Source organism: Alternaria triticimaculans (genome assembly GCF_023758025.1).
Source record: "Alternaria triticimaculans strain BMP 0046 chromosome Unknown scaffold_2, whole genome shotgun sequence".
NCBI classification, from domain to species: Eukaryota; Fungi; Ascomycota; class Dothideomycetes; order Pleosporales; family Pleosporaceae; genus Alternaria; species Alternaria triticimaculans.
The window spans coordinates 2,801,194-2,827,266 of NW_026055959.1; the positions used below are offsets into that span (position 1 = coordinate 2,801,194).

General features: G+C 52.5%; 9 protein-coding genes across 9 annotated transcripts; 4 read left to right on the top strand and 5 right to left on the bottom strand.

Annotated features, from left to right (window-relative positions):
• Window positions 1-363: 363 nt before the first annotated feature.
• DEP6 (Depudecin biosynthesis cluster-specific transcription activator dep6) lies at window positions 364-1,357 on the bottom strand (the record flags this gene model as incomplete). Its single annotated transcript, XM_049363251.1, has 2 exons — window positions 364-1,061; window positions 1,351-1,357. The coding sequence occupies 2 exons, from the start codon at window positions 1,355-1,357 to the stop codon at window positions 364-366; spliced, it is 705 nt and encodes a 234-aa protein (XP_049225843.1).
• Window positions 1,358-5,502: 4,145 nt separating this feature from the next.
• J4E78_002606 (uncharacterized protein) lies at window positions 5,503-6,619 on the bottom strand (the record flags this gene model as incomplete). Its single annotated transcript, XM_049363252.1, has 3 exons — window positions 5,503-6,065; window positions 6,115-6,551; window positions 6,606-6,619. The coding sequence occupies 3 exons, from the start codon at window positions 6,617-6,619 to the stop codon at window positions 5,503-5,505; spliced, it is 1,014 nt and encodes a 337-aa protein (XP_049225844.1).
• Window positions 6,620-7,628: 1,009 nt separating this feature from the next.
• Window positions 7,629-10,747, bottom strand: MCD4 (Glycosyl phosphatidyl inositol anchor synthesis; the record flags this gene model as incomplete). Its single annotated transcript, XM_049363253.1, has 4 exons — window positions 7,629-8,676; window positions 8,724-8,911; window positions 8,961-10,531; window positions 10,579-10,747. The coding sequence occupies 4 exons, from the start codon at window positions 10,745-10,747 to the stop codon at window positions 7,629-7,631; spliced, it is 2,976 nt and encodes a 991-aa protein (XP_049225845.1).
• Window positions 10,748-11,158: 411 nt separating this feature from the next.
• On the bottom strand, window positions 11,159-12,924 carry GDI1 (Rab GDP dissociation inhibitor alpha; the record flags this gene model as incomplete). The annotated part of the gene is made up of 8 exons (XM_049363254.1): window positions 11,159-11,250; window positions 11,300-11,557; window positions 11,609-12,160; window positions 12,215-12,554; window positions 12,606-12,633; window positions 12,684-12,743; window positions 12,795-12,819; window positions 12,879-12,924. The coding sequence occupies 8 exons, from the start codon at window positions 12,922-12,924 to the stop codon at window positions 11,159-11,161; spliced, it is 1,401 nt and encodes a 466-aa protein (XP_049225846.1).
• A 466-nt stretch (window positions 12,925-13,390) lies between these two features.
• Window positions 13,391-14,271, bottom strand: MRPL4 (54S ribosomal protein L4 mitochondrial; the record flags this gene model as incomplete). Its single annotated transcript, XM_049363255.1, has 3 exons — window positions 13,391-13,516; window positions 13,566-13,873; window positions 13,926-14,271. 3 exons carry the CDS (start codon window positions 14,269-14,271, stop codon window positions 13,391-13,393), a joined length of 780 nt encoding a protein of 259 aa, XP_049225847.1.
• Window positions 14,272-14,942: 671 nt separating this feature from the next.
• J4E78_002610 (uncharacterized protein) lies at window positions 14,943-15,363 on the top strand (the record flags this gene model as incomplete). Its single annotated transcript, XM_049363256.1, has 2 exons — window positions 14,943-15,000; window positions 15,050-15,363. The coding sequence occupies 2 exons, from the start codon at window positions 14,943-14,945 to the stop codon at window positions 15,361-15,363; spliced, it is 372 nt and encodes a 123-aa protein (XP_049225848.1).
• Window positions 15,364-17,429: 2,066 nt separating this feature from the next.
• Window positions 17,430-18,677, top strand: J4E78_002611 (uncharacterized protein; the record flags this gene model as incomplete). The annotated part of the gene is made up of 4 exons (XM_049363257.1): window positions 17,430-17,455; window positions 17,510-17,576; window positions 17,624-17,707; window positions 17,757-18,677. 4 exons carry the CDS (start codon window positions 17,430-17,432, stop codon window positions 18,675-18,677), a joined length of 1,098 nt encoding a protein of 365 aa, XP_049225849.1.
• Window positions 18,678-18,931: 254 nt separating this feature from the next.
• On the top strand, window positions 18,932-21,746 carry J4E78_002612 (uncharacterized protein; the record flags this gene model as incomplete). The annotated part of the gene is made up of 5 exons (XM_049363258.1): window positions 18,932-18,935; window positions 19,164-19,459; window positions 19,557-20,764; window positions 20,820-21,482; window positions 21,533-21,746. 5 exons carry the CDS (start codon window positions 18,932-18,934, stop codon window positions 21,744-21,746), a joined length of 2,385 nt encoding a protein of 794 aa, XP_049225850.1.
• A 1,751-nt stretch (window positions 21,747-23,497) lies between these two features.
• On the top strand, window positions 23,498-25,737 carry J4E78_002613 (uncharacterized protein; the record flags this gene model as incomplete). The annotated part of the gene is made up of 6 exons (XM_049363259.1): window positions 23,498-23,629; window positions 23,678-23,807; window positions 23,860-23,914; window positions 23,972-24,435; window positions 24,486-25,285; window positions 25,594-25,737. The coding sequence occupies 6 exons, from the start codon at window positions 23,498-23,500 to the stop codon at window positions 25,735-25,737; spliced, it is 1,725 nt and encodes a 574-aa protein (XP_049225851.1).
• Between the last annotated feature and the right edge of the window lie 336 nt (window positions 25,738-26,073).

Below are 26,073 nucleotides of genomic sequence, written 5' to 3' on the forward strand. Positions count from 1 at the left end.
ATGTAGATACAATCTCAATAAACCTTGGGACAGGTTCGTAAGGAGTAAAAGGGATAAGGAGAACAGAAATGAGCCCCATGTGTGGCGACGAGACTATAACAGCAGGAGAGATGGTGTAAGGTGCGGACACGGACACGGACACGGAGTCCGAGCGATCGACTACTTCCTGGGGACATTCATATGTTGAAACGATGACGGTCGAATGAGGAAGCAGAACATCTATCGGAGGATATCATACGGAAAAGGTCGGGCTTATGTCGAACGAAATGCGAATTGCCAGAATCTTTCTCGTAGTCATGAGGTGTTGTGGTGCAAATATCGCCGCTTTCCCGCTATATGTATCCAAGAGAGAACAAAAGCTTGTCACAGAGCGACCGATGCGAACCCGTTCTTTTCTTCCCATTCTTGCAGCTTAGCCCCAACATGCGTTACGCTTTGGTGCCAGTATCCTTCCGACTCTTCAATGTGATCTAGAGCCGCGAAAAGCAAGCGCGTTGAAGCGACCACACCACTGGTAGTCTCTTTTCCCTCGCCATTGACGAGTTCGCGGTATAATGCTTTTAGTGCCATAGTCAAAGGCCAGGCAATGAAGATAGCTTGCATCATGATGATATCGCTACTTTCCTTGCGCGGCGATGGCAGATTAAGCCCTACCGCACTGCATATCTGGAAAGCTGCGGCGGTAGAGCGACGTTGGCTCTCTGCTATCATCAATGGTGGTAGCCCTTGTTCCTCGCTCTTTGTGATGGCTGATTCATGAGAGAAGATTTCTGTAGCCCTCAGGTTCATGTAAAGGCTGAAGGCGACGGGATCTTCACGGATGGACGCAGCGTTGAGGTGACGCTTGAGGATAATAAAGAGGTCGTCGGTCTCTTTGACTAAGGTGCAGTAGTCGTCCCAGAAACCTGGTCTGTCACGTTGTTGCCCATGGTCGAAGCAGCGTAAGGCCAACTCGACCATTAGAACGCAGCCAGCGTAAGATGATAGCTCGAGACCGGGTTCGGTACCCACGTCTAGAACAGAAGGCATCTTGAGCGGTACTAAACTCGAATCCAAAAGCCCTGGCGATGGTAAGTTGATTCGAAAGTCCTGGATACTGTGTCAGACTCTTAAAGGCATAGAGGTTCACGTTCCGCACCTTGACGTCTCCCAGCTGACACTGTAATCCGCTACGTGTTCTCACGTAGCTCTCCAATATGTATAAGCCCCAAAATGTACGTCGTCGTTCTTCTAGTAGCACTGGATCTTCAGTATGCGGCAAACTGAAAAGAGGGCTATTCTGGCCTTCTCCGCTCTCAGTACTTTGATCATGGCTGACTTCATCCATTCGATGTAGCCTCAAAAGCCTACAAAGCATGGCGGCGCGTCCCAGTGTCAGCCAACTCCTCTCCAGCTTCTGGCTTGTAGCCTCAAAGCGGCCTATCAACAGCAAGGCTTGGATGAAGTTCAGATCACTCATGCAGTCTTCTCGCTCGCATCTCTCGGCGTAATCACGCGCTAGGTTGTAGCATGTCGACTGTCGTTCGGAGTCTTCAAGGGTAGTGTAAGAGCAGCCCGCAAGCGCAACAGCATAGACCAAAGCACTCGCTGCAGGGCCACCGCTCACCGTTGGCTCAATCATGAACTTATCTCTGTTTATGAACGGAAAGGAATAGTGGACGGACTGGAAGTAGCGATCGTGCAGCGAACTCAGATCGGTTGGAGACATGTCTTCTTTTGAGGTGCTTTGTGACGCTTCCTGAGGTTGATTGAGAAGTAAATCATCCATTGGTTCGAGTGCCGCCAGGGGTTGATTCATCCAGTCGAATGTCATATGTGAGTCCATGTCTTCTGCAAAAGGAGAGAATAAATCAACGTCCGGAACAAATGAACCATGTACAACGATTGCATTCGTCTCTCTGGCACTATCCAGGTCCATCGGAGTACTAGCAGTCGTGGGTGCTAATGTAGAAGCTGGTTGCGCATGGGACGTACTCGTCGTAGATGAATTTTGCGTGGTAAGAGCAAGCTGAGCCTCCGTTTTGGCCAGCCGTTCCTGAAGCTGTTTGAGTTGATCGTCGCGTGTGCGACGCGAGTGTACTTGATAGCCACATGGTTGATTGAGACGATCGCACCTTCTGCATTTGGGAAGCGCGCGATCGCACCGAACTTTACGCTCCCTGCAAATTCCGCAAGCGTACTGTGCTGTCGAAGCCATCGTGTTGAATTCGATTATTTGAGTGATAAAATCTGGTGGCTGGAGGCCGGAGCAGTGCTCAAGAGCTTGGGATGTGCTAATCCCAGTCAGGCTAGTGTACAGCTCTGGCGCATTTCCATATTAGGCAAGTCAACAAAAGCTGTCGATTGCGGGTGTCAAGAGAGTTACCACAGGCCGCCTAAACGAAACCCCAGGATCATTCGCGGCGAGGCAAAACACCGCATCACTCCGACGACGACATTATCTTTGCGATTGCTCTGGACGCCTGAAAAATTGAACATAGACTCCGAATTGCTTGTGGCACAAAGGCACATCACTGCCGCTGTCGTGTGACGATGGCCATGACCTCACCACGCGTTTTCCACATCAGCCTCTGGCATGTATATTGTGGGTATCGGAATCAACTCCAGGAGTCTTTTTGAGAAGCTCCCCTACCGTCGCGACCAAACGTAGATAAGTAAGACACCGAGAGCAGGACAGCCATCGCGCTTTCTGCTATTCGTTTTTAGAGAGAGGAGCAGACTGGATCATTGTTGTATTCTATCCAGCTTTTTGTTGTTTATTAAGAGGTGAGTATTTGGTCGTATAAGAAGGAACGACAGCAGTAAACCAGATATCGAAATCATGTTCCACACCGCCTGTAAGACTGCCCAGGTGTTCATAAGTCACCATGGTAGGTCATGCTTCACCATGGACGATGCAATCAGTGTCGGCCTCAGCACTCAACCGCACGTACATGCGGAATGCGTGATAGAGATTTGTTAATGGAAGACCGCAGGGCCCAGGAAAACCATGGAAGTTCTCGATGTCTGTTTTGTACGCCTTCTCGGACATGCACTAATCATGTGTGCCTTTTGACGAAGATTAAACATCGCGTCCCAGTCGAAAGAAGAGCAGAGAAATCATACGTCAATGTATGATTGCCTTTGGTGGAAAGGGAAGAAGAAAGAAAGGCAGGAGGAGACCACGGTGGTCAATTTTTAATCTTTTGGAAGAGAAGAACCCATAGGTGTGGCGCACCAAATTTTGAGGAAAGCACTTCGAGCACTGAAGTGTAGAGAAGGTAGGAAGAGAGAGACCGGCGGAGCTTTTATAACGTTCTGCGACAGTCGCCTCAGTATGTATTAATAAGGGTATGTTGAAACTCGACATGCATTCCACGGTAGTACTTTTGACTAGGTAGCCATCGCAGTTGAGTGTTTCTGTTTTTGAAGGTTGTTCCTGAACAGGGAGGTAGACTTTGGAATAATGTGAATTTAGGTCGCTGGAAGACATAAGACTTTCTCCACCATATTTCGAACACTCTTGTCGGATATTACGGTGCAAGCAGCGCTGCACTCGGCATCTCAAAGTACGAAAAGCAAAGACGACAAAGAGACATGTTGACGCTTGCTATTGTTTTTGGGTATGGAAACTTGACGAACATAATTCTTTTTTAGGGAGAAGGAGAGGCAGAACATGCAGGTGTTCGAGCAAGTTTTGATAAATCGGAAGAGACCGTAGGAGATGTAAGGTGACGAGAAGAGCGAGGGTCAGAAGAGCTTTTATACCGCTTCTACAACGCGGTATACATACCGAGATGGCGCCGGAATTTCCATGCGTCAACTTCTCTGCTCTTTCTCCCAACATGTGAGTGACAACCGTGCCGTTTTTTGTGTGCAGCACGCTTCCAAGTCCAGCCAGCGCAACAGCAGCGGTCTCCATGGGCCAAATTCGTTGTCTTTTGATCAGCTCTCTCAAATCTGACTTCGACTGTCGGCGAGAGGAACGAAGTCATTAATATTGTGCGCTTGACTTTTGAGAAGATCAACTCTGGCTGAACGTCGTCATGACAAGAGAGAAAGGCAGCGCAGAGCAGACATAATGCGACAACTTCTTTATTTCTATTCGAACAAAGACAGCACAGACATTGTGCCATGTCCTAGGTGTTTTGGACTTTTTAGGAAGAATGTGTGGTATAGGAAGTAAGGTCCAAAGGCGCAGAAGAGTGTATTTTATCCCCATCTCTCATAACAGCGCCGCGCCGAAAGAATGGTAGAGCGTACATGCTACCAGGGACGTCATCCATAGTAGATCGAAGTCTTTTGGACCATTCCAAGACCCCGAGTTCCACCGCCGCCCACATGAATACAGCATTTTCATGTTTTGGAACACCCGAAAAACATCGTGAGGTTTGCGGATAATTTGGTTTTCGCCAATCTCGAAGATCGCGACATCAACAGTTCTGCAATCTCTTTCTGGACTCATGTATTGTATGACATGTGGATTTCAACCTTTTCAAAGAAGAGGAGAGAGCGGAGCAGAATCCCATGACGAACTCATCGAAAAGTTTTTGGAAAAGGAGGAGCAGACAGGACATCAGAGTTGGTATGGTGAGATTTTGGAGTACCACACCCGGACTGAGATAATGAAGGAGAAGAGAATGAGCAGCAGCAGTACATCTTTTATACACAGATACCACCGTCGCCAAGCCTCTACACATGATTTCCGCAACGAAGCTGAGCAAGTGCATGTCCACTTCGGGTTCGGTTCTTCCTTAATGCCGGCCAGAGGGTGTAAACTGCGAGCGCATCACCATGTTTCTAGCGGATGTCCTTTTCGGCGCATGCAATCCAGACAAGCACAGCTTTGGAAATTCCCACCTCTCCCACCTCATCCAAGGGAAGAACTCAACACCCTGGAGCCTACGTTGAGGTTGGGTTACTCACTTCGCATGTTTTCATCTTAATCTCGGCTGCAGACCCAAAATCTTCAGTCATGTTCTCAATTACTACTTCAAAAGAAGCGACAACTATACTAAATGTACGCCGCGAGCTACATGCAGGAGGCTACCCAATTCCCAAAACGCCGCCATTTACCAAAAATGCTCGGGTATGATGCAGAAGAAGAACCACACCCCAATTTATCCCCAATTCCTTCCCTTCCCCGCTTCATGCAACACATCAAGGAAATTCGTTCAATCAAGAGTATTAAGTACAAAGTTTCATCAAGCAGCCGGGCCGGGAGCAGCAGGGCTATCACCACCAAGATAGAGATCCGAGATAGATCCGGGCGGAGGTGGCGCAGGCCTCGTAGGCGGCTGAGGCGGAGGCCGTGGAGGGAGCGGCGGGGGAGGCCCCGAAGAGCGCCCGGGTGTGTGGTCGACAAACTGATGCAATTGGCCCAAGCTGTCCTGCGCACTTCGACACTTCTTGATAGCTTGCGTGAGTTGTGCTAGTTTCGCCAGCCTCGCTTCTATCCTCTGTTCGATCGACTCTCCCGAGCTACAGACTGTCAGCACACCTCAGCTCACACACTCAAGAGATCTAATGGTACCGCGGTGGGGTTCCTGTTCCGCCATTGGGAACACCGCCGTTGGGGTGCGGTTGGAACTCCATCTCGCGCTTCATCATCTCCAGCGTTGAGGGGAAGTATGGCTCGACGCCGTAGGTCTTGAGGTAGCTGGCCGTCTTCTCGATGCGCTTGATCTCGCGCTTGACGTCCCAGCCCTCGCCCTCGCCGAAGCGGCGCTGCACGACATCGACCATGGTCTCGTCGAGCCGGTTGTAGAAGTCGCGGCGGGCTGCTATGTCGCCGGCGTCAGCACTGTCGATGCCGCCGTGTGAGTTGAGGTTGCCGCCGAGCTTCAGGATGAGGTCGAAGGCGTAGCGCGGGCCGGACGGGAGGAGAGTCAGGCGCTGGATGTCGGGCAGGAACTTCAGCATGGCCGAGGCAAAGTGTGACGAGGAGATGGAATCGTTGAGGTCGTCTTGCAGGCGGTGCAGGTCGAAGTTGACGATGGTGATCTTGCGGTCGAGCTGGGCGTTGAGTGTGGGCGCAGCGTCGGCGGTGGTCGTGTCCATGATCTTAGCAATGGAGGCAGGAACATCTGGGCAGGTCAGTACAAAGTGGGGCAGCGAGCAGTGCAGACGGCTTACCTGGGCGCAGTCCGCGCTTGTCGATCCAGTTGTGCACCTCGGCGCGCTGCTGCTCGAGCTGGTCGACCCAGTTCTGCATGTCGGCGAGCTGGCTCTCGAGCTGCTCGATCTTCTCCGTGTAGGGCTGGACGGCCTGGTTGAAGGCAGCGGTGATGAGGTCGGGCATACCGAGCCCCATCGGGGCACTGCTGCCGGTCGGGGGCACCTGCTGGGAGCGGATGGGCATGTTGTTGTGGGTTGGGGGAGCACTCTGCGCGTACGTCGGCTCTTGGGGTTGCTGCTGGCGGGGATACATGTCCGGCTCCTCGGTAGGGGAAAAGGGCTGGCTGTGGTGGGACTCCTTACGGCTCGACTCGGGGCGCTTATCTGTGTAATCGTCGAATGACTGCGAGCGCGGGTTCTCACTGTTGTCGACGTAAGAATTGGCTCGGGACCGACTATGCAAAGTTAGTGCGCGTCACCAGATGCAGCGCGTAGCAGGTCCGACTTACCGTTTGAAGAACATTATGCGAAAAGAAGAGTCTGCAGCGAAGGGTGAAGGCCGGCGGTGTTATAAGCTGGCAGTTCAGACGAAGCGAGATTGCGCCTGGAGATACGAATAAAGAATGGTTGGGCGTGTGGGATTTAGGCTTTCGATTCGCAGGAAAAGTGCGAGGTTGAACGACGGGCTGCTGTTGGCGGCGGTGGTTGGGGCGGGCCCCTGGTTCCAAGACACGATAACACGACTATCGATGATGCGCTGCGTTGCACACACACACACACGGCGCGTCGCACAAGACGGACTATATGTCTTTTGCGGAGCGATGGAGGTAAACAATGCGCCGCAGACGGTAGCGGAGGTAATAATGCGCCGAACGGATGTTGTTGACGAGCGAATGCTTTGTATAGTCGTGCGTTGGGTAGGACCATTCTCGCATGCCGCCCAGCGCAGCATCCGCAGGCCCCCGCTAGTTTGTGGAGCCGAGCCTTCCCAGCCGCCCGTCCCCAGCCACATCACACCTCTCGCGACCGCTTCGAGCCTGCCGTCCGCCCATCTCGCCTGATAACGAGACAGCACGGTGATGCTCCTTCAAGCGACCTCGCCTTCCCCACGCGGCCTGCCGTCGCTTCCAGAGCATCACGACCGATTGAGACACTTGCACAGCGCAATGTTGCCCGGCAACCCAAGCTCATCTCGGAAGCATGCATCTTCCTAGCTCCAGTCAACGTGCGTTTCCTGCGTGTTTGGTACAGCGCCTCCAGCGATCCTACCGTTGCCGTAGTGAACCATACTTTTCGACCATTGCTTCCCCTATCTCAACAGGGTTGGAACATCACACCCCATCTAAAAGGAAAACTGGAGAGCCACCTCTGCAGAACTGATAAGACTGCATTGCCTTAACAATTCTCAAACTGATGTTTTTATAGTAATGTCGACTTCAGCGCAAACGTCCAGTTTTTCCCTTGTGTGAGGTGATCGTCTATGCTCGCATATAAAACTAATTTAAACGCACTACAACTACTCCATACACCAACTACTCTACCTTCCCACTAGCCTTTCCGTTGACGGTCCCATTTCCCTGCGTCTTCTTGCTACCACCGAACTCGACACCCCGTATAGTCCACTCACTGTAAATCTCGAGTCCGCTAACAAACACACCCAGCAAGCTCGCAATAACAAAGTGACTAATCGTCGTTCCAATCTCCAGCCAGCTCCCCTCGTCCTTGACCATGTAGAAGAAGCTCAGTGTCATGACATCACTGACCGCCATCACCACCATGAAGAGGGCCGACGGCGCCACACCCAGACGGCGGTTGAGCAGACCGAAGTTGGCCGAGAGAGCCGCAAATGGCACCATGAGCTTGAGCATGAGAAGTGCGCCTTGAGAGAAGGGATCGAAAATGGGGACCAGGCGGTAGACGGCATCGAGCGAGAAGGACGACACCGAAGCGATGTTTGATGCACTGAAAAAGGCCGACTGGATGAAGAAGATGAAGAAGAGGGCTATGCGGGCGTCGGCTAGGGTCAATGTTCTGTACTCCCCCTTTTGGAGCGAATCGAGGCGATCAGATGCAGCGTCCATGGTAGGCTTGGCCGGATCCGATGTAATGGCTGCAGTCGATGGGTTGGCCGTGCTATGCAGGTACACCTGGTGCTCGAGGCGCATCCAGCTGAACAGACACATGCAGAAGGCGAAGTAAAATAGCCCTTCGTACGAAATCGAGAGGATGATGAATGTCGGCGCAAACTGCAGGAAGATGACTACGAGACGGTGGACGTAGTGTGTGTTCGGGTAGAGACCATGCAGTTGAGGGACGACGAGTGAGGCCAACAGCGTTGCTCGTGTCACGGTCAAAACGCCGAACGGTATGCCTACGCGCGCTTGTAGGTACCCGCTGCTGCTTTTGGTGACAATCATGGACAGCACTACGAGACCGAGCTGGGCGCCCAGTATAATGCGAGAGTTGTTGTTGAGTTCATGCTTGGCGAGTTCAGCTTCGGGTTTGCCGTCTTCGAGAATGCTCTTCTCAAAGAGCAGGTAAAGCGCGCCGATGACAAACATCAATGCGCCTCCAAGAAGACTGCATATCATTAGTTCATACTCGATCATGAAAAGCGGCGCACTTACATCAGGCGAGTGTCCTCTGCCTTGTTGGCTGGAAGTAGCGTGAAAGCGCTCATGCCTATGCAAGACAAGACCCAAGTGGCAACTGTCGCCATGTTCTTCTTCACAAACTCCTGTCCGTAGACTGCTGGCCATAATGTTGCAACCAGGTAGCATACGGTGTAGATTTCCCTGACGAAGTAGCTTTGGACCTATCTCTGAGTTAGTACCATCGTGTCTTTCTGTGCATGGCCTACGTACCAAAGCCTCGAGGAGACCAAAAAAGCCTAGAGTCGCAAATACAAGCTTCGCAACATCGGCGCCTGAGTTCAAATGACCAAACAGAACCTTACTGCCCTTGACAAGCGACAGCCTCTGCGCAAAAACTTCCTCCCAAAACAAGACCGGGAATACAGCGTATGCGTAGTAGACGATTGGTGATTCCTGTTTGAAGAATACTCCACAGAGCGCAACAAACATAGAAGAGAACACCACCATACTGGCCGCCGTTCTTTGTGCTGGCACATGTTCGGTGAGCACATGCAGGTCAATGACTGTCGTGATAGCGAACACGATCCATCCGACATAGCCGGCAGTCACCAGCGTCCGTAGGAAGAGCCAATCGTACGTCTGCAAGTACCGCAATCCTTCGAGACCAAGGTCGATGAGCTCGTAAGTCTCACGGATAGCTTCTACATCGTTGCCCTTGTCGATGAAAGCTTGTATTTCCGCAATGCGATGTTCGACAGAATGTGCCTCGTCACCAAGGCCAGAGAACGGCTTGTAGCGGAGTTGTGTCGACTTCTTGATATCCTCTTTGACGTGATACATTTCCAGTATCTCCTTAGCGTTGGCAAGGAGAGCTTCCGCTTTGGCTTTAGGGTCTTTGTCAAGATAAGAGAGCGGCAAAACTCCGACAGAGTTGGTTGGAAAGTCCAGACCGACCAGGTATGCCATCAATGCCGCGACGTCGGCTTGGTCAACGTCGTGTCGTTCGACCTCGTCCAAGTTCCAGTCAGAAGAAAACTCAGTGTGGCCTTTAGCGACGCCTGATACGTTCTTCAACGGGGCTGCAACACCAGCACCCCATGCAATCAAGGGTGTGCGCGTATTGTCTGGATGTCCGTCTCCATGGCTTCCCCAGTCGCTCATGCCGTGGTCCGCTGTGAACACAAAGGACGTCTTGTCATCGTTGTAGAACTCTTCAATCAACTCCGTAATCTCCTGAACTCCGCGGTCCACAATCTGAATGTTGTGCAAGTATTGCCACGAATATGGTCGATGCGCATGGCCTGTGGTGTCGATTCCAAGCAAGTGGAGGAAGAAGACGTTCTTCTCCTGCCTCAATTCTGCGTCCAGTGTCGCGTTCGTTTTGGCGTCCGCAAAGAGCTTCTTGACGCGCTCGAATACCCATTCGTCCAACACCCAGGCGTCTTTGGAGGAATCCTCTTCTTCAGCACCATAGCAGTATGCGTCGACTCTCCCAGGTACAGCGCCCGCCTCAAACATGGGAAGAATGTCAGGACTGCCCCAGCTCCACGTATGCCGGCTTCGATTGAAGACGCTGTCAAAGTTGACTGGGTTCAGCTTCCACCCGGTCGTGACCGCGGAGACATCCTCGTATAAACCTGCGATGAGCGCAACATGTCCGGGGCGCGATTCGGTGGGGACGCGCGTATGGGAGACGCCAAAGGTGCCATGTTCTAGGACGCGAGAGCGAAGGTACGGGGCGAGAGGTCGCGGGTCGCTGGTGTTGTCTGCGAGAGGGGTCGGGGGATTGGGGTCAGGGTTAGGAAACGATTGGAATGCCTTGTCTGCGCGGAGTCCGTCGCCTGTAATACTGTCAGTGCTGAATGGAGGCCCATTTCACGCGACTCACCAACAAAAAGCACTAAACGTTTCGCGGGAGCCTCCTGCGTCTCCACGCGGTGCTCGCGCATGCCATGGACAATCGGACTTGTGAAATGTATGCTGAATATTGTATAGATGTACACCAGATGGAACACTACTGCTACCAGCAGGAACCTGTAGCGACCGAATTGCGCCATGGTAAAGGAGTGTGGGAACAGCAATGCGCTTCGAGGACACGTTTTGTGGACGCGTTGCAGTACTCAGATGGTTGCGGAGCCATGGAGGTATCCCTGCCAAGATCTACCATCGTCATAGGCACAGGTACAACATCACGACTCAATACGCTATAAATGGATGCAGCTTTGACTTGTTATACACCTGGATCTGGGCTGGACTGACACGTTCGTCGAGACGCGCGTGGTGGTCGAATTGGAAGGGACCGATCTCATCGCCCAAATAGGAAATACCGAGCTCGAGCTCCGCAGCATCACGCATTCACACATGTTGAGAATGAAAGTCATTGTAGAAGCCAAGTCTTTACCGATTACCAAACGATATACCTAAAAGACCGTTGATGCTTGTATCATCCGTCCCCTCGTGGAGCCCGTCTATTCCTCAACATTGAAGTTCGCGCCCTCTCTCAGACCCTCGACAACCAGCTCGTGGCCCTCGGCCCGCTGGTAAATGTCCTTGATGTCATCTGTCATGTGTCAGTATTTCGTGCACCATGTCAGACATCGGAAACATACCAGTCGTTGTTTCAAAGTGGCTGGTCGCGTCGTAGCTCTTCGACATGAAGATGTTGTCCTTGGCACCGCTCTCAATTGGCTCGTAGAGTGGGATAGCTGGGCCCATGAACTTCTCCTCGATCTTTCCGAGACGGTCAAGACCGGGCTGGAGCTCAAGGTGGTGGTTGCTGTCGCCCTCAGCGATGGTGGAGACAATGGCGATGTAGTAGCCCTTGGGGCAGACGTTGTGTGCAGACGAGACGACAGCGATGTAGATGTCTAGTGGAAATTGTCAGCAAGGGTTCTGTGGGCACACGGGTGTATACGTACCGTGCTTGCGTCCGACTTGAGACTGAGGAATGATCAGTTGCAGTGAGTCGGCATCGGCTGTGTTGGGGATTGGGTGGTTCAGAATGCAAATGGCCTTGAGCAAATGTCCAGTAACACGCGCCTTGCCGGGGAAGTATGAGGGATCGGCGAGGATCTTTCCTGCCTTGGTCTCAAACTTCATGCCCTCGCCAGCGTCGTCCTTCTCCTTCATGGTGGCCTTGATACCCACAACCTTGTCACCTTCGTAGAGGAACTCGTCGACGTCGGTGTTCAGCATGTAGGTACCACCGTAGATAGCGGAGAGACGAGCGAAACCCTGAGGAAGCTCTCCCAAACCGTAGAGCGGGTAGATGTAAGGCGATTTTCCGTAGCGTGCCATGGAGTTGACGTAGAGCCTGATGCGCTGGACGGCCTCATTTGCTTGCCCCTTCTGTGTGATGTAGTCGTCGGTGGGGTACAAGGCCATGGAGTGACCGATGAAATCGCGAGTGGTAGCCTCAAGGCCGAACTTGTCGTATACGTCCTTCATGGTGCAGTTCTGGATATCGATGCCTGCGTCAGATGTCAGTCACCGTTCTCTATTCCTTTTCACTCAAGCATCCGTACCCTTGTGTGACGCTGGGTCATCCGCGTTGTAAGCGCCAACCCACTCGAGGAAGTTCCTCGCCCGACGCTTCTCGAAGAGACCCATGAGAGGCGATCGCAGCGCCTCGCCGGCATCTGAGGGGACCTTTGCGACGGTTGCCTTGGCGCCGTTGCCCTGTTGTACGTAGCTGCCGGCGATCTGCTTGAACTCGAGGTATTTGGTCACATCGGTGGAAACGAGAATGTTGGTGAGTTCACCGTTGGACATGAGCAGCTTGGGGACGAGGTCGATGTTCCAGTCGTTGACGCGACCGTACTTCTTCCATGGCTCGCCCTCGGTCTGGCCGTACCGCTTGAAGAGCTGGACATCGGGTTAGCGTGTGTTGAACTGTCAGGCATGGGGTAGACTTACTGCTTCGATGTTCAGCGATGCTGCCTCACTGCTTCCTGTTAGCTCTCGCCCCTCAAAGTACCTGTCCAGATAACATACCCGCCATAGTGGTCGTTGCGGTCGATGTGGAGCACCTTCTTGCCCTTGACACTAAGGACTCTGCAAGCATGTCAGTATGGACTCGGAAGCTGGTACGCGTCCGTGTGTTACCCTGAAAGTACACATTCCGTGAGACCTGGAGATAGTTAGCTTCCGCGACGGCAGCGTTACGTAGGTGGGGTAAGGGCAACCCACCTGTTCCCAGGACCACTACGTCGTATTCGGGGGCAATCTCGTCCATGGCTGTCAGATGTCGGGTGCAGAATAAGAAAGTTGAGGATTGCGGTAGAGGGTGTCCGCTAAGAAGGCGCGTGGACAGGCGGTGTTAGCCCTAGGCGGTGTGATGGATGTGGGGTTGTAGCTCTCTCTGGGAAGCGCCTCGCCAATCTGGTCGACCTCCAGGGCTGTTTATGCTCGCATTACTTTCATAACTCCTCGCGGTTAGCATACGCTTGACTAGTGCACTTCATTGATTTCATGACTGATTGTGATACACGCGATATGCTACAGAGGCCGCCCTGGCCACCCTGATCTATACAGCATCCTCACTGCACTAGCAGTGCTCCCCGTTCGCCATCCCATATGCGATGCGTTTATGATCATAGTCACATTTGTACGATGTCCGTACCGTTGCAAAAGTTTCAACAGGTACGTTCCTCGCCCGGTAGCTACCCAGGCGCATATGCCACCTGCGCCCATGATCCTCATTATGCGTGATTCACCTTCTCCTTCGGTTGCACTTCGGGTTCTGGAAGTACTTTGTCTTTCGAGGGCTCTTCGATGGTTTGCTCGGCCGGAGTCTCGTACGGTGTCTCGTCTGCTTCTACGGGTTCCTACAAATGGGTCAGCATGGGGATAGCCATCCTGAGAAGTTGTACGTACGTATGGTGTTTGAGTGTACTGTGGACCGTCTGTCCTCGACAAGTCGATATCTGGATCGCTCTGCGCTAGCACGTAGGCTTCCTGGTATGCCTGGTGTCGCTCGGCCAATGTGTCGAGAATCGCCTTCATCGTCTCCTGCACCGTTTTGTCTCGCTCCTCATTTTCGAAGTCGCCGTAGCCCGCGTCCAGACGCTTTCGCTCAAGCTTTTCGGTCGCAAGACGGTTCCGCTCCTTCACGCATACCCACCACAGCTGGTGCAGGGTGTCCCAGTCTCGACTGCGCAGCTCGCCAACAGTCCACGACCTTCCTGTGCCTCTGTCAGCTACCCGCTTCCCGTCACGGAACCAATGGCAGCCTACCATGTTTCTGCTCTTCTACTGGTGTCTGCAGGAGCTGCTGGTCCTTGAAGAAATCCCACAGGCCGTGGTCGGGTGTGCCAGTCACTTCCTGCTCGATCTTGACGGGCTTGGGCAACCGCTGCTTTGCGAAATCTTTCTCCTTGACCGACAATGTTTGTCTAGGACGCAGACCGGTAGCTCTGACGGCGGAATTGCCTCTGTCCCTGTTGTTGTCTCTTTTCCATCGGGCGGGCGATGTGGAGAAGCGCGCGCATTGGACCGACGGCACCAGGAAAGACAGCACCGTGTCCTGCTGCACGAGTGCGAGATTGGGCCGTAGTAATCGTGAGGAGTGTATCGTAGCCATGTCGTCGGTGTGGGCTGTGCTTGCCGATGCTGGTGGGCGCAGCCGGGTTACATTCAAAGTTGCAGGAAACTGCGACCGGGGTAGGCCGCTAGCGCATGCCATCAGCCATCAGCCCTAATCAAACCCACCTAGGCACCGTCCTCCCGTATAAAGAGAAGCCACCCCGCGCTCCTCTTCCTCTCGTCACCAAACTTCGCGCTCATCACCCAGTGCTGGGCGCCTTCAGATAGTTTCCAATTTCACTTGACGATTTCTTCGATTTCACCAGCGGGTACCAGGACCCGCCCTTTAACATCCCGAAATGCAGTATTCAATCTTCTCCATGCGATTCGTTCCAAGCGAACTCGCCCGCCTGTACTGGCAGCCACAGCAACTCCGTCTCGTCGCCAAACCACCCTGGAAGTCAGTCAATTAATTGGGAGTTCGCACTCTCCTACTCGACCGCCGATAACAACAGTGCTCTGTTCGATACCCCTTCACTTCTTTCTTCTACTTCCTCGTCTGCCGCCTTGACAGGTGGCCTACTTGTACCGGACCCTTCTTTCCATACCACTCCGGACTGGGACCTCTTCCCCCATTCTGACTCACAATATCTTGGCGATGGCACGCAACTGCTTCCTGGCGGGCCTACTTCACTTTCGATCGCGGAAGACAACATGAACATGCTTACCATGCCGCCTGGCATGGGCAATATCAACACTATGAACACATCTGCGCTGATGACCAGAGGTAAAGACCACGCCACGCTTCTCAATTCTCCAGTAACTAATCTACGTAGATTACTCTCATTCTGGTTCTTCCTCGACAAGTCACAAGGATCAGAGCTCATCACCTCCTGAGCAAATCTCGTCGTCCAAATTGTCATCTACAAAGAACAGCCCCAAGGACTCAGAACCCTCCTGCCGAGTTGAGAAGCGAAAGGCAAACACCCTTGCTGCCCGTCGCTACCGCCAAAAGCGCGTCGATCAAATGAGTACCCTCGAGACCGAACTCAAGGAAGTCAAAGCCGAGCGAGACGACCTTAAAGTCCGCAACGCCAGGTTGGAGGGAGAGGTCGAGACGCTTCGTGCCCTGCTCCGTTCTCAGAAGTAACCCTGTATCGGTCTGTCAGCATGTGGTGGCCTAATCTTTCCTGTTTCATCATCTAGAGAGGCCTCCTTTCAGACGATGTCGGACAATGGGTCGGATCATGGTACGCCTGTTCAGGGCGATATTCAGATCGGCAAAATAGGGTTTAATCTCAGAGGTTGTAGGGTTCTGGTGGTGTACACTCACTGTCAATCTCGTCAAATGATAAATCCAATATCTGTTCTACATATGACTCTATGTTGCGCTGTCCTCAGTTTATACTGATGTTTGCATTCATCTTCCGCGACAATCACTCTGGCTCATAATGAGCAAGAGCCTATATCTACACAAATTGAGCCCTTGAAAACGTCCATCAACCTCACAATGAGTCGAAGTGAGCAACACCCTCGACGATGTCCTACATCAACAACACCATTTTCTGCCAAATCGTACTCGCTTTGGGAACCTAACCGGACGTTCCGTCGCCAAAACCCCGTACGCCCTTTTCGCTGAACGCAAGCCTGAGGCTTGCAGCTGCGGTGCCTTAGTCCAAAGTGTGGTCCCCGGATGATGTTCACAGCCCCACTTAAAGCCACCCGAAGGTCCAATCATAGCGCGCAGCGGTGAGTCATTCTCACTCAGGGTGTGTCCGAATCCTTGGCTTGTCTTACGGCTGCTTTCTCCCTCAACAACGACTCATTGGCGCCGCCAGCCACCTCAAAACTCAACTTGCGCATCGGTGTAAGCGGCCTTCAGATGCCGACCTTCGTGTAGCGCTCGGCAATCGTCACCCCGCAGATGTTTGAGAGCACCCCCCGCTGCAACTCCCACGAACATCAGACTGTGATCACAGGAAAGTGCTACTAACTGTGTTGCAGCGGTGGGCTCTACACCTCTTCTACCGGGGTTTGACGTTTCCTACGATCCCTTGTTTCGAGGCCGGCCTTCTGTACCGCCTCAATCAGGTACAGCATTCTATCTTGCCTTGCGACGTCGTTTTCCATCCTCATCCCGGCTTACCAGGAGACTGTCGACTTCATTGCAACTTCATGTTTCCTATCTTCCCTTCAAGTACCCACAATCCAGGGTGCGTCGTTACAGTATTTGATCGGCAATCTTTTGAGGGCGGTCTAGGCTCAATATGCACGATCCCATCGAGCTCTCCTAACCAGCACGATGCCCGAGCATTTCAATTCGTAGACTACGTAACAGCATCCGAATGCGACATCGTCGTTCGTCTATCGCCTCAGGCCCTCGTTGTTGAGTAACGCGTGCAACAAGCGTTTCAGCCTCAGGGTCTCTGACACTCACGTCACAACGCCCACCCGGCTAAAAGTGGGTCTGATGGAAGCTCTGCTGCCGAGCCCATCACATCATGCAAGCCTTTAGCTACCCGAATCTAGCCACATGGCCGCTGTCTCTTTTCCTTTCACGGTTAGTACCTGTTTTGGACTTAGCGCGCATGACTTCCGTAGCCCAGCATAGAGATAGCGTCTCTATCCTGATCGTACCACATGCGCCAAGATCACGACGCAGCCCCATTTTGTTCCTTCATAGCATGCCATTGTGGATTCCTGTGGATTCTTCAAGGCTACGGGCCGATCATATGGCTGCCCGATGTTATACAACGGTTTCTAAGCCTTGCATCATTCGCTAGCTGCGAACTTTCTCGATGCCATAGACCAATCGCATTCTCCAGACATGTACTATGGTTCACTTCGCGTCGAGCCATCCGGTCGCTTCTCTCGCATGATCGCCACAGCTGGGATAGTAATGCTTGTTCACACGCGTAAGGAGCGCCACACGGCCTATGGGACACTCCCTCCCGCTTGTGCAGAATCTGGGGAATCCTCAGGTTTGCATTTTGTATCCGTCCTCATAACCGAACGCTCAGGCCCGACTCACTTTGTTCATGTTCATGTTTGTTCATACATCCGTTTTCTTCTCTTGCTGTCCGGGCGCATTGTTGCATACGTCGAATCGTTCAATCGAGCCTAGATACTCTCCTTGTTGTGCTTCACGCGCAGCCATTCAACATGTACTTCCGGCCGGGATATGTGGTGGTGATTGTTGGGGCGATACTCACGACGATGTCGACCGTCATCGTAGCGTTGCGGTAGGACTAATTGGGGTTGATGTGATATGGCAACAGGCTGACGTCCTCGAACAGATACTATTGCAGATGGTTTTTGATGGGAACTGTCAGTGCTAGCGATCACCTCATGTTTGTGGCTCTTGTAAGTCTGAGCCTCGTCTCCTCGAAGATAAAGCTAATGAGATTCAGGTAGTTACATGGGGCAACTTCGTGGTGAACTTCTATCAAGATGAGACCAGCGCCCATACTCGTCCAAGCTATCTATTCAATCCAGTGAGAGAGACCAAATTTCAGCCAACAACAATATCTAACATCCATCCAGGAGAAGCGGCCCCTGATCGAGCCGCAAGTCCGTGGCAATCTCATATCATGGTGGGTCTACCGCTTGACCTACACCATCGGGCTGGGCTTCGTCAAGCTCAGTATCCTCTTCTTCTACCGCGCCATCGCCGCAAACCGCACGTTCCGCAAGCTCGTTTATGCTACGATCGCTTTCGTCTGCATGTACACGTTTGCTGCAAGCATGGCATCTACCTTCCAATGCGAGAACCCATCGGACGCTTGGTCGACAACCAACTACTTCGCTCAGTTCGATCGCAACCCAAACGTCCACCGAAAGCCAGTCAAATGCTTCGACCCCATCAAGCTATGGGTGTTCTCCTCGGCATCCAACCTGATAACCGACATCATCATCCTCATGCTTCCCCTTCCGACACTTCTCAGTCTTCGCATAGCTATGACCAAACGTCTAGCACTCATCGGCATCTTCTCAGTTGGCATCATGGCTATAACCGCATCGTCCGTACGCATGTGGGTCATGATGCTATGGGCTGAGTCGCCCTCCAACTCTGCCCGCTTTGGAAACGACTTACTCCTGTGGGGTCAGGTTGAGACCAACAGCGGCATAATCTCTGCATCTATACCATTCCTGCGTCTCTTGTTTCGCAGTACTCAAAAGGAAGAACGAAGCGCAACGCCAGTGAAGGTCAACAGAGTGCCATCGCGGCCTGTTCAGATCGATGCCTTTAGCCAGCACAAAGCACTCGATATGGGCGAATGGCCGCTCCAGGACGTCAAGAGAGCCAGTGAGCAGGACAATTGCTTCATCACAATACACGAAGAGACAGTGCGTACTAGAGGCTCTGCTTGGGGGCCCTTTATCACCATACCGGAAAGTCTGAGCTCAGCTAGTAGGGGCGAGACATTGCTAGAGCCACAACAGCATCCGCACATGACGGTCTGAGGAGCTCAGGGTTGCCTTCTTGTATTTGTAACGATAATGATAATCTGCCTTTAATGAAGTTCATATTTTTTTTCTCCTCAAGAATGTAAGCAACTCGTAATAGCTGTGTCACTTGTGAACTGCACAGACTGCGCTGGTCTCATGAACACAAATGTCGCGTTCTGTATGCACATTGGCAGCTGCAGGAAGACATTCGTCACGGCCAACTGCGGCCATGTCTAACATCGGGTGTTGCATGAGGGGTGCAGGATGACATGGGTTTAACGATGCCGCCTTGCCATTTGAGGCTAACACCGGGCGGAGCTATCCACCTGGGCGTCAGCGGCGATCTCATGCGGCTGTCCAGAGAGCGATGGAGAGGTCACGTAGACGCCCGCGTTATACTCAACCGCTTTCACCGTCGTGCTAGCAGCTACAGAGCCGTTGTTTATCGCAGCACACCAATCGCACCTGTGGATCTCCCCCACATCTCGGCTTAAGTAGCAGGCCCTTGTTTACCCACCTGCACCGTGGCTTCCTCACGCCTCACCAAGCTATTCCTCGCCGCTGTCGCTCTCTTCATCGCAACATCCGCCATCCTGGCTTCAATCCGACTCGGCGGCCGCGTACCATCTATACTGCAATACGTCAAGCCCTCGCCTCTACGGCATCCCCTCTACACACAACCGTTTAGGCCACTCACCAACTCCACCATGGCTCCCTCGCAATACAAGACACCGCCGCAGTTGCCGCCCAAGTTCACGGCTACCAAGGAGAGCTTGGTGAATGACGCAAAGCGACTGGTATGTGTAGCTCCGTGATTCCAAAGCTTCCGCTCGCAATTGCTGCTGCCGACCCCACCGGAGGGGTACATCGACCAAATGCTGACGCTTGCCCCAGATCGACAGGTCACGAGGTGTCCAAGATGCCATTGTCCGCGACGTGAAGTCCGAGAGCGCCAACTTCGCAAACGTACTCCTTCCCATCGCCCGCGATGACAACAAGATGGCCATCGAATCGCATATCCTCGGCTTCTACAACGCCGTGTCGACAAGCAAGGAGCTCCGCGATGCGTCCAGCGAGGTGGAGCAGATGCTCGACGACTTTGGTATTGAGTCGTCTATGCGCGAGGACGTCTTCAACCTCATCGATGCGGTACTGAAGAAGGGCGAGGACCTAGACCCGGAGTCCCGACGGCTGCTCGAGAAGGACCACAAGTCGTTCATTAGGAATGGTCTGAATCTTCCCGCGGGCCCCAAGAGGGATCGTTTCAAGGAGATCAAGCAGCGTCTGAGTCAGATCAGCATTGCTTTCCAGAAGAACCTTAACGAGGAAAGCGGAGGATTGTGGTTTACACCCGAGGAGCTACACGGCGTGCCAGAAGATGTCCTCTCAGGACTTAAGAAGGGAGAGGGTGAATTCGACGGCAAGCTGTTCCTGACCTTCAAGTACCCCGACCTCTTCCCGACGCTCAAGTACGCGACGAACCCGGAGACGCGCATGAAGGTCTTTGTCGAGAACGAAAACAAGTGTAACGACAATGTACCTCTGTTCAGGGAGGCCATCCTTCTTCGTGACGAAGCCGCCCGCCTTCTCGGCTACGACAACCACGCGCAATTCCGGATAGAAGATAAGATGGCAAAGACTACCAAGACCGTCGACGACTTCCTCGGTGACCTTCGCACTCGGCTTGCACCAGGCGGTAAGAAAGAGATTGAGAAGCTGATGGCATTGAAAGAGCAAGATGTGAAGGAGAATGGACTCACTGGCCCGCTGACCAAAGACTACTACCTCTGGGACAACCGGTACTACGATCGTCTGTTGCTGGAGAAGGACTATCAGTTGGACCACCAAGTCATTGCGGAATACTTCCCTCTGCAGACGACCATCCAAGGCATGTTGAAGATCTTTGAGGAGCTTTTCGGCCTGGTCTTCGTTGAAATCGTTGGCGAGGAAGACAGGGCTGCCCTTGCTGATGGCGGTAAGGGTTCCGATATTGTCTGGCATGAGGAAGTGCAGATCTTTAGCGTTTGGGACGACAAGGGCGAGGGCGAGGGCTTTGTCGGCTATCTCTACCTCGATCTGTTCCCTCGGGACGGCAAGTACGGGTAAGTAACGCCGCTGTACAACCTGCATATGAGATGAATACTGACTTATTGGTAGACATGCCGCCAACTTCAACCTCCAGCCTGGTTACATAGACGAGAACGGCAAGCGACGATACCCCGCAACGGCACTAGTCTGCAACTTCTCGAAGCCAACAAAGAAGAAGCCCTCGCTACTGAAGCACGATGAAGTCGTTACCCTCTTCCACGAGCTTGGACACGGAATTCATGACTTGGTATCGCGGACAACCTACTCTCGCTTCCACGGCACCAACACTGTTCGTGACTTTGTTGAGGCACCATCTCAGATGCTGGAGAACTGGTGCTGGACACCGTCGCAACTACGCTCTCTATCACACCACTACTCTCACATCTCTGCCGACTACGAGAAGGCATATCTAGAGTCTTCAGGCGCCGACAAGAAGCCAGCGGAACAGATCCCCCAGTCACTCGTTGCAAAGTTGATCTCAACCAAGCATGTCAACGACGCCCTATTCAACTTGAGACAGTTGCATTTCGGCACCTTTGACATGGCTGTTCACGAGCCAGCCAGCCATGAGGAGCTTGAGAAGATGGATATTACTGAGAAGTACAACTCTTTGAGGCACGAGATCAGTCAGCTGAAGGGACCTGAGTCGTTGGAGGGTGATAAGAAGGGTGACTGGCACTGGGGTAACGGACAGGCTACGTTTGGCCACTTGATCGGTGGTTATGACGCTGGGTAAGTCACGTTCGATCACTTTACTAAACATCACATGCTAACCATCACAGCTACTACGGCTACCTCTCATCTCAGGTCTACTCCACAGACATGTTCTACACTGTCTTCAAGAAGGATCCCATGAACCCCACCGAAGGCCGTCGCTACCGGCACACGGTTCTCGAGCGTGGTGGTTCCAAGGAGGAGATGGACATTCTTGAGGAGTTCCTTGGTCGCAAGCCCCAAACCGAAGCTTTCTACAAGGAGTTGGGCATCTCGCAGTAGAGGCGCGGGAATGTGCGAGTTTCAGAAGATTACGTTAACAGGAGTGGACGACAGAGGTCAGGAATCATGGGCAATGAAGACCGCATTGGACGTGAAGGCTGGTCAAACGAGGATCTAGATATCGATGCGTGGGGGGCCCATTGGAAAGATGCGACTCCTATTGCTGAATGGAATGCAACGAAGGCGAGATGGTTCAGAAGGCGCGTGTTTGCTGCTGGGGGGTACGTGGATACGGGACGTCCTTGGATTGGACCCAGATGAGGGTTTGTCAAAGATAACATCGCATCATGAGCCAACGCATTGTTAGCGGAGGTATAGTAGTCGTCCTGCCGGACTATTGCGTATTCATCTGAACTTTTGAGCATACCTGAACCACACCAGCCTCTATCATCGCATCTCACCTACACAACAAGATCCTATCGCACCGTCATCCACAATATACCACAAAAGAAAATGCCTAAGATTCCACGCCCCTCTCTATCGTCCATCTCCTCCTCCTTCACTTCCTGCTGCTATCTCCAGAAACCATGCGCCGTCCGCGACTGTCGTAATACTATCAGATGGAGGCCAGATGCGCAAAATCGCGGTGGATATCTGTGCAAGAGACATATGAAAGAGCTTAGGAAGGTTGCGGCGGTCATTATTGATGATTGGCTTGTTGAGCAGATGCTGGGCGATGGGCCTTTTGCTGGGAGGGGGGTGGCGTGGTGGTAGTTTGATGGACTATGTTTGCTTGGGAGATGAAATGGCATTCTGAGAAGGGGAAGTGATGGTATTCCAGTCTGTCAATTATACCACGTGTGAGCTTTAGTAGGTCACATCTGCATTGCGATTTATGTAGTGTTACTCAGCAGCGTTGTGACGGCTCTTGAGCACCAACACTCTCGTCGAAGGACAAGATAAGCCAATATTGCTAAGAACGCAATATCTCAGAGGATTGTCTTTGCTATGAAGGTCACAGAATACATTTGAAAGAGCCTTCGTGGTTATCATTTGACGCGTCCACGGACCTGCAGGTGTTGGTGGGCCACCACCACGCTAGCGTTATCGCGGAATTGCGTCCGCATTGCCCGCAATACCGATAAGACGCGTCAAGCACGTCTCACCAACCTCCCCGACGTTACACCGAACAGAGGCGCCGCTTTCAACACGAGAATTATGAACTCAACGGCATACGTTCGACCTGACGACTCATGTTGACGCGTCTAAACCGAGCGTAGTAAGCTTCGAGGGATCTGGGCACAGCACTTCGGCTCATCGACTACTCGTCTCGCACCACCCGGGCATGCACCATGGCTACCGTGACTCGCAAAGCACCAGATACACATGTCTGGTTTGGAGTCAGGTACACTATCACGGCATGATTCCTCCTACATCTACGACCGGCGTCGGGATGGCTGCAGAACCCTCTTCCTTTGCCGTTCCCCGCAGAACCGGTTCCTCTAATTCGTATAACCCGCCTCGATGATTGGACGAGATAGGACACTATACGCAGAACGTGAGAGAAAGGCCCTGGGATCACTGACACACGTTCAACATGGAGCCCCTCTGCTAATGGAAAGATGCGGCGCAGAGATAAGCATATCTTGACAGGCATGCCACTGCTTCCTGATTAAGTTACAGTCGCTTCACCAGTCCAGGTTGTTCGGATTGGTTCCGCGCATCAACGACCATGATTCTATTGAACATGCGGCTTGAGCGTTTTCTCTTCTTCTCATCGGACTAACCGTCTACTGCGCTGTACAGAGCGAATGAACGAGAAAACCAACATGAGTTCTCGAAAAGATGTTGACGGCAAAGAGAACGAAGCGATGGCTCTGGACTTACAACGGACCATGTCTGGGAAGCATGATCAGACGCAGGTCTCCGACCAGACGCTTGAAGTAAGTTACGTCGAGACCGTTGATACCGTCTTACTTACCGAGCAGTAGCAAAACTTCAACGTCTTCTCCCTTATTTCTACGGCAACATCTCTGATCGCAACATGGGAAGCACTTGGGTCTACAATGGCCACCGGCCTCATATCTGGAGGCCCAGTGTCTCTGGTGTATGGATACCTACGTTCGTCTTCCAATCTGCTGGCTCGAATCGGCCTCTGATACAGATACCACAGTCGCGATCATAGGGACATTGGCAACAGCGTTGTCTCTTTCAGAATTGGCCTCCATGTGAGTCGAGAGCTCCTCTGTGGATTGCGAACTCATCTGACCACCCCTTTTCGCCAGGTTCCCATCGGCTGGAGGTCAATACTACTTCGTCGTACAACTTGCCCCCAAGAATTTCCGCGCAGCATGGGGATACGCCTCGGGATGGATCTGCATATTCGCCTGGCAGACCTTTACTGCGGCAGCCCCATTCCTTGGTGCGACAATGATTCAAGGTCTCGTTGTACTCAACTATCCGAGCTACTCGTATGAGAGGTGGCACGGAACGTTGATATATTGCGCTTTCCTTGGGCTTGCAGCACTTGTCAATGTATTCGCTATCAGAATCATGCCTCTGATTCTGCATGCGACATTCGCGCTGCACGTCGGATTCTGGGCTGTGCTGATCATTGTCATCTGTGTTATATCGCCCAGCAGGAACTCCGCCGAATTCGTCTTCACTACTTATATCAACGAGTCGGGATGGAGTAGTGACGGCGTAGCCTTCAGCATTGGACTGCTGAGTAGCACATATGTGCTTGCGGGTTTGTCACGCCCATCTCCAACAATCGTACAAAGCTGACAATACGACCAGGATACGACAGCGCGACCCATCTCACCGAAGAGATCAGAGACCCCGAACGCAACGTTCCGCGAGCCATGTTAGCATCAATCATCATCAACGGCGCACTAGGATTCGGGTTCCTGCTCGTTGTTCTGTTCTGTATGGGCGACATCACCGAAGCGATGGAAACGACGACCGGATACCCCATCATCGAGATCTTCTACCAGATCAGTCGCAGCAAGGCGGCGGCGTCAGCCATGACGTGCGCCCTCATAGTCATAGCAGCATTGGCAACAGTACCTCTTCTTCTGACAGCATCTCGAATGCTGTGGTCTTTCGCCCAGGACGCTGGACTACCTTGCTCGAAAATGCTATCCCGTGTTGACAGCAAACATCACGTACCTCTACCAGCGATAGCGGTCACTAGCGTTTTTCTCATTTTGATCGGCCTCTTGAACATCGGTTCCACTACTGCTTTCAACGCTATCGTATCACTAGGCACAGTCGGTCTGTACATCTCATACTTGATGCCGATATTGCTCATATTTTACCGGCGGATTGCTCGTCCGGCATCACTACCATACGGTCCCTTCAGGCTCGGGAAACTGGGTGTGGGTGTCAACCTTGTTTCTATCATTTACACTGTCTATGTGTCTATCTTCCTTCTATTCCCGCCATATCAACCTGTCACGGCCCAGAACATGAACTATGCGCCGGTCGTACTTGGAGGCGTTCTGGTGCTTAGTGCTGTGTGGTGGTTTGTTAAAGGCAAAAGCCAGTTCGTTGGGCCCGTGTTTGATACGATTGAAGGCCGGCCCGCACTGGATGATGTGAGAGTTTAGAGGCGCCACTATTGCCATCAAGTGTCGTCGAGATGATTTGACTTGGGGTGTAGGAAACGAACGGGGCAGCGATGATTCATAGACTGAGTAATATACTCGTGTAGCGACAACGCCCATCTATTAACGCCACAAACGGGAGCGGCTAATTTGAGAGGTAGAAAGATGCGCAGAGAAATGAAACTCTACCTACGATTCTACACGAAAAGGCTCGCCGTTCTATTAGAATTGGACACTACGGCTCTTTGCACTTACAAACATTGCTGGGACTGCTCGCGCATGCTGTTGGCAAGGCCTAGGCCATCATCGAAGGCCCAGGATCGACCGAGGTACAGTTCTACGTCACAACATTGGCCGCCTACCGATTTGACCTTGACTACCAAGCATGTAGGCGTGTTGTTGTTGTGGTCACCGGTCTCCAGCAGCCTGCACTGCCCCGCTGAATGTCATGCCTACAACGAGCAGCCACCTTTTGGCAGCCTAATTAAATAGACTCACCTCTTTCAACTCACACTTTTGTCCTTCACACTACACAAATCCTAGTTAATAATCAGTGCTTGCACTTCTACTGCATTTTATCTCAATTACTTCACATGACGATGGATACAGGGGCTCTACCGCATTCGGCCAATCATACTCATCCAATCCCCGCTGTATCGTCACTGGAATTCTTGGAATTCACCCACGCACCTCTCGACTATGGCGCGCCTTCCATTCGACTCGTTCGTATCCAACCCGCAAAGTCGTCAAATGGATCACTCCAGTGCGAACTGCGACAT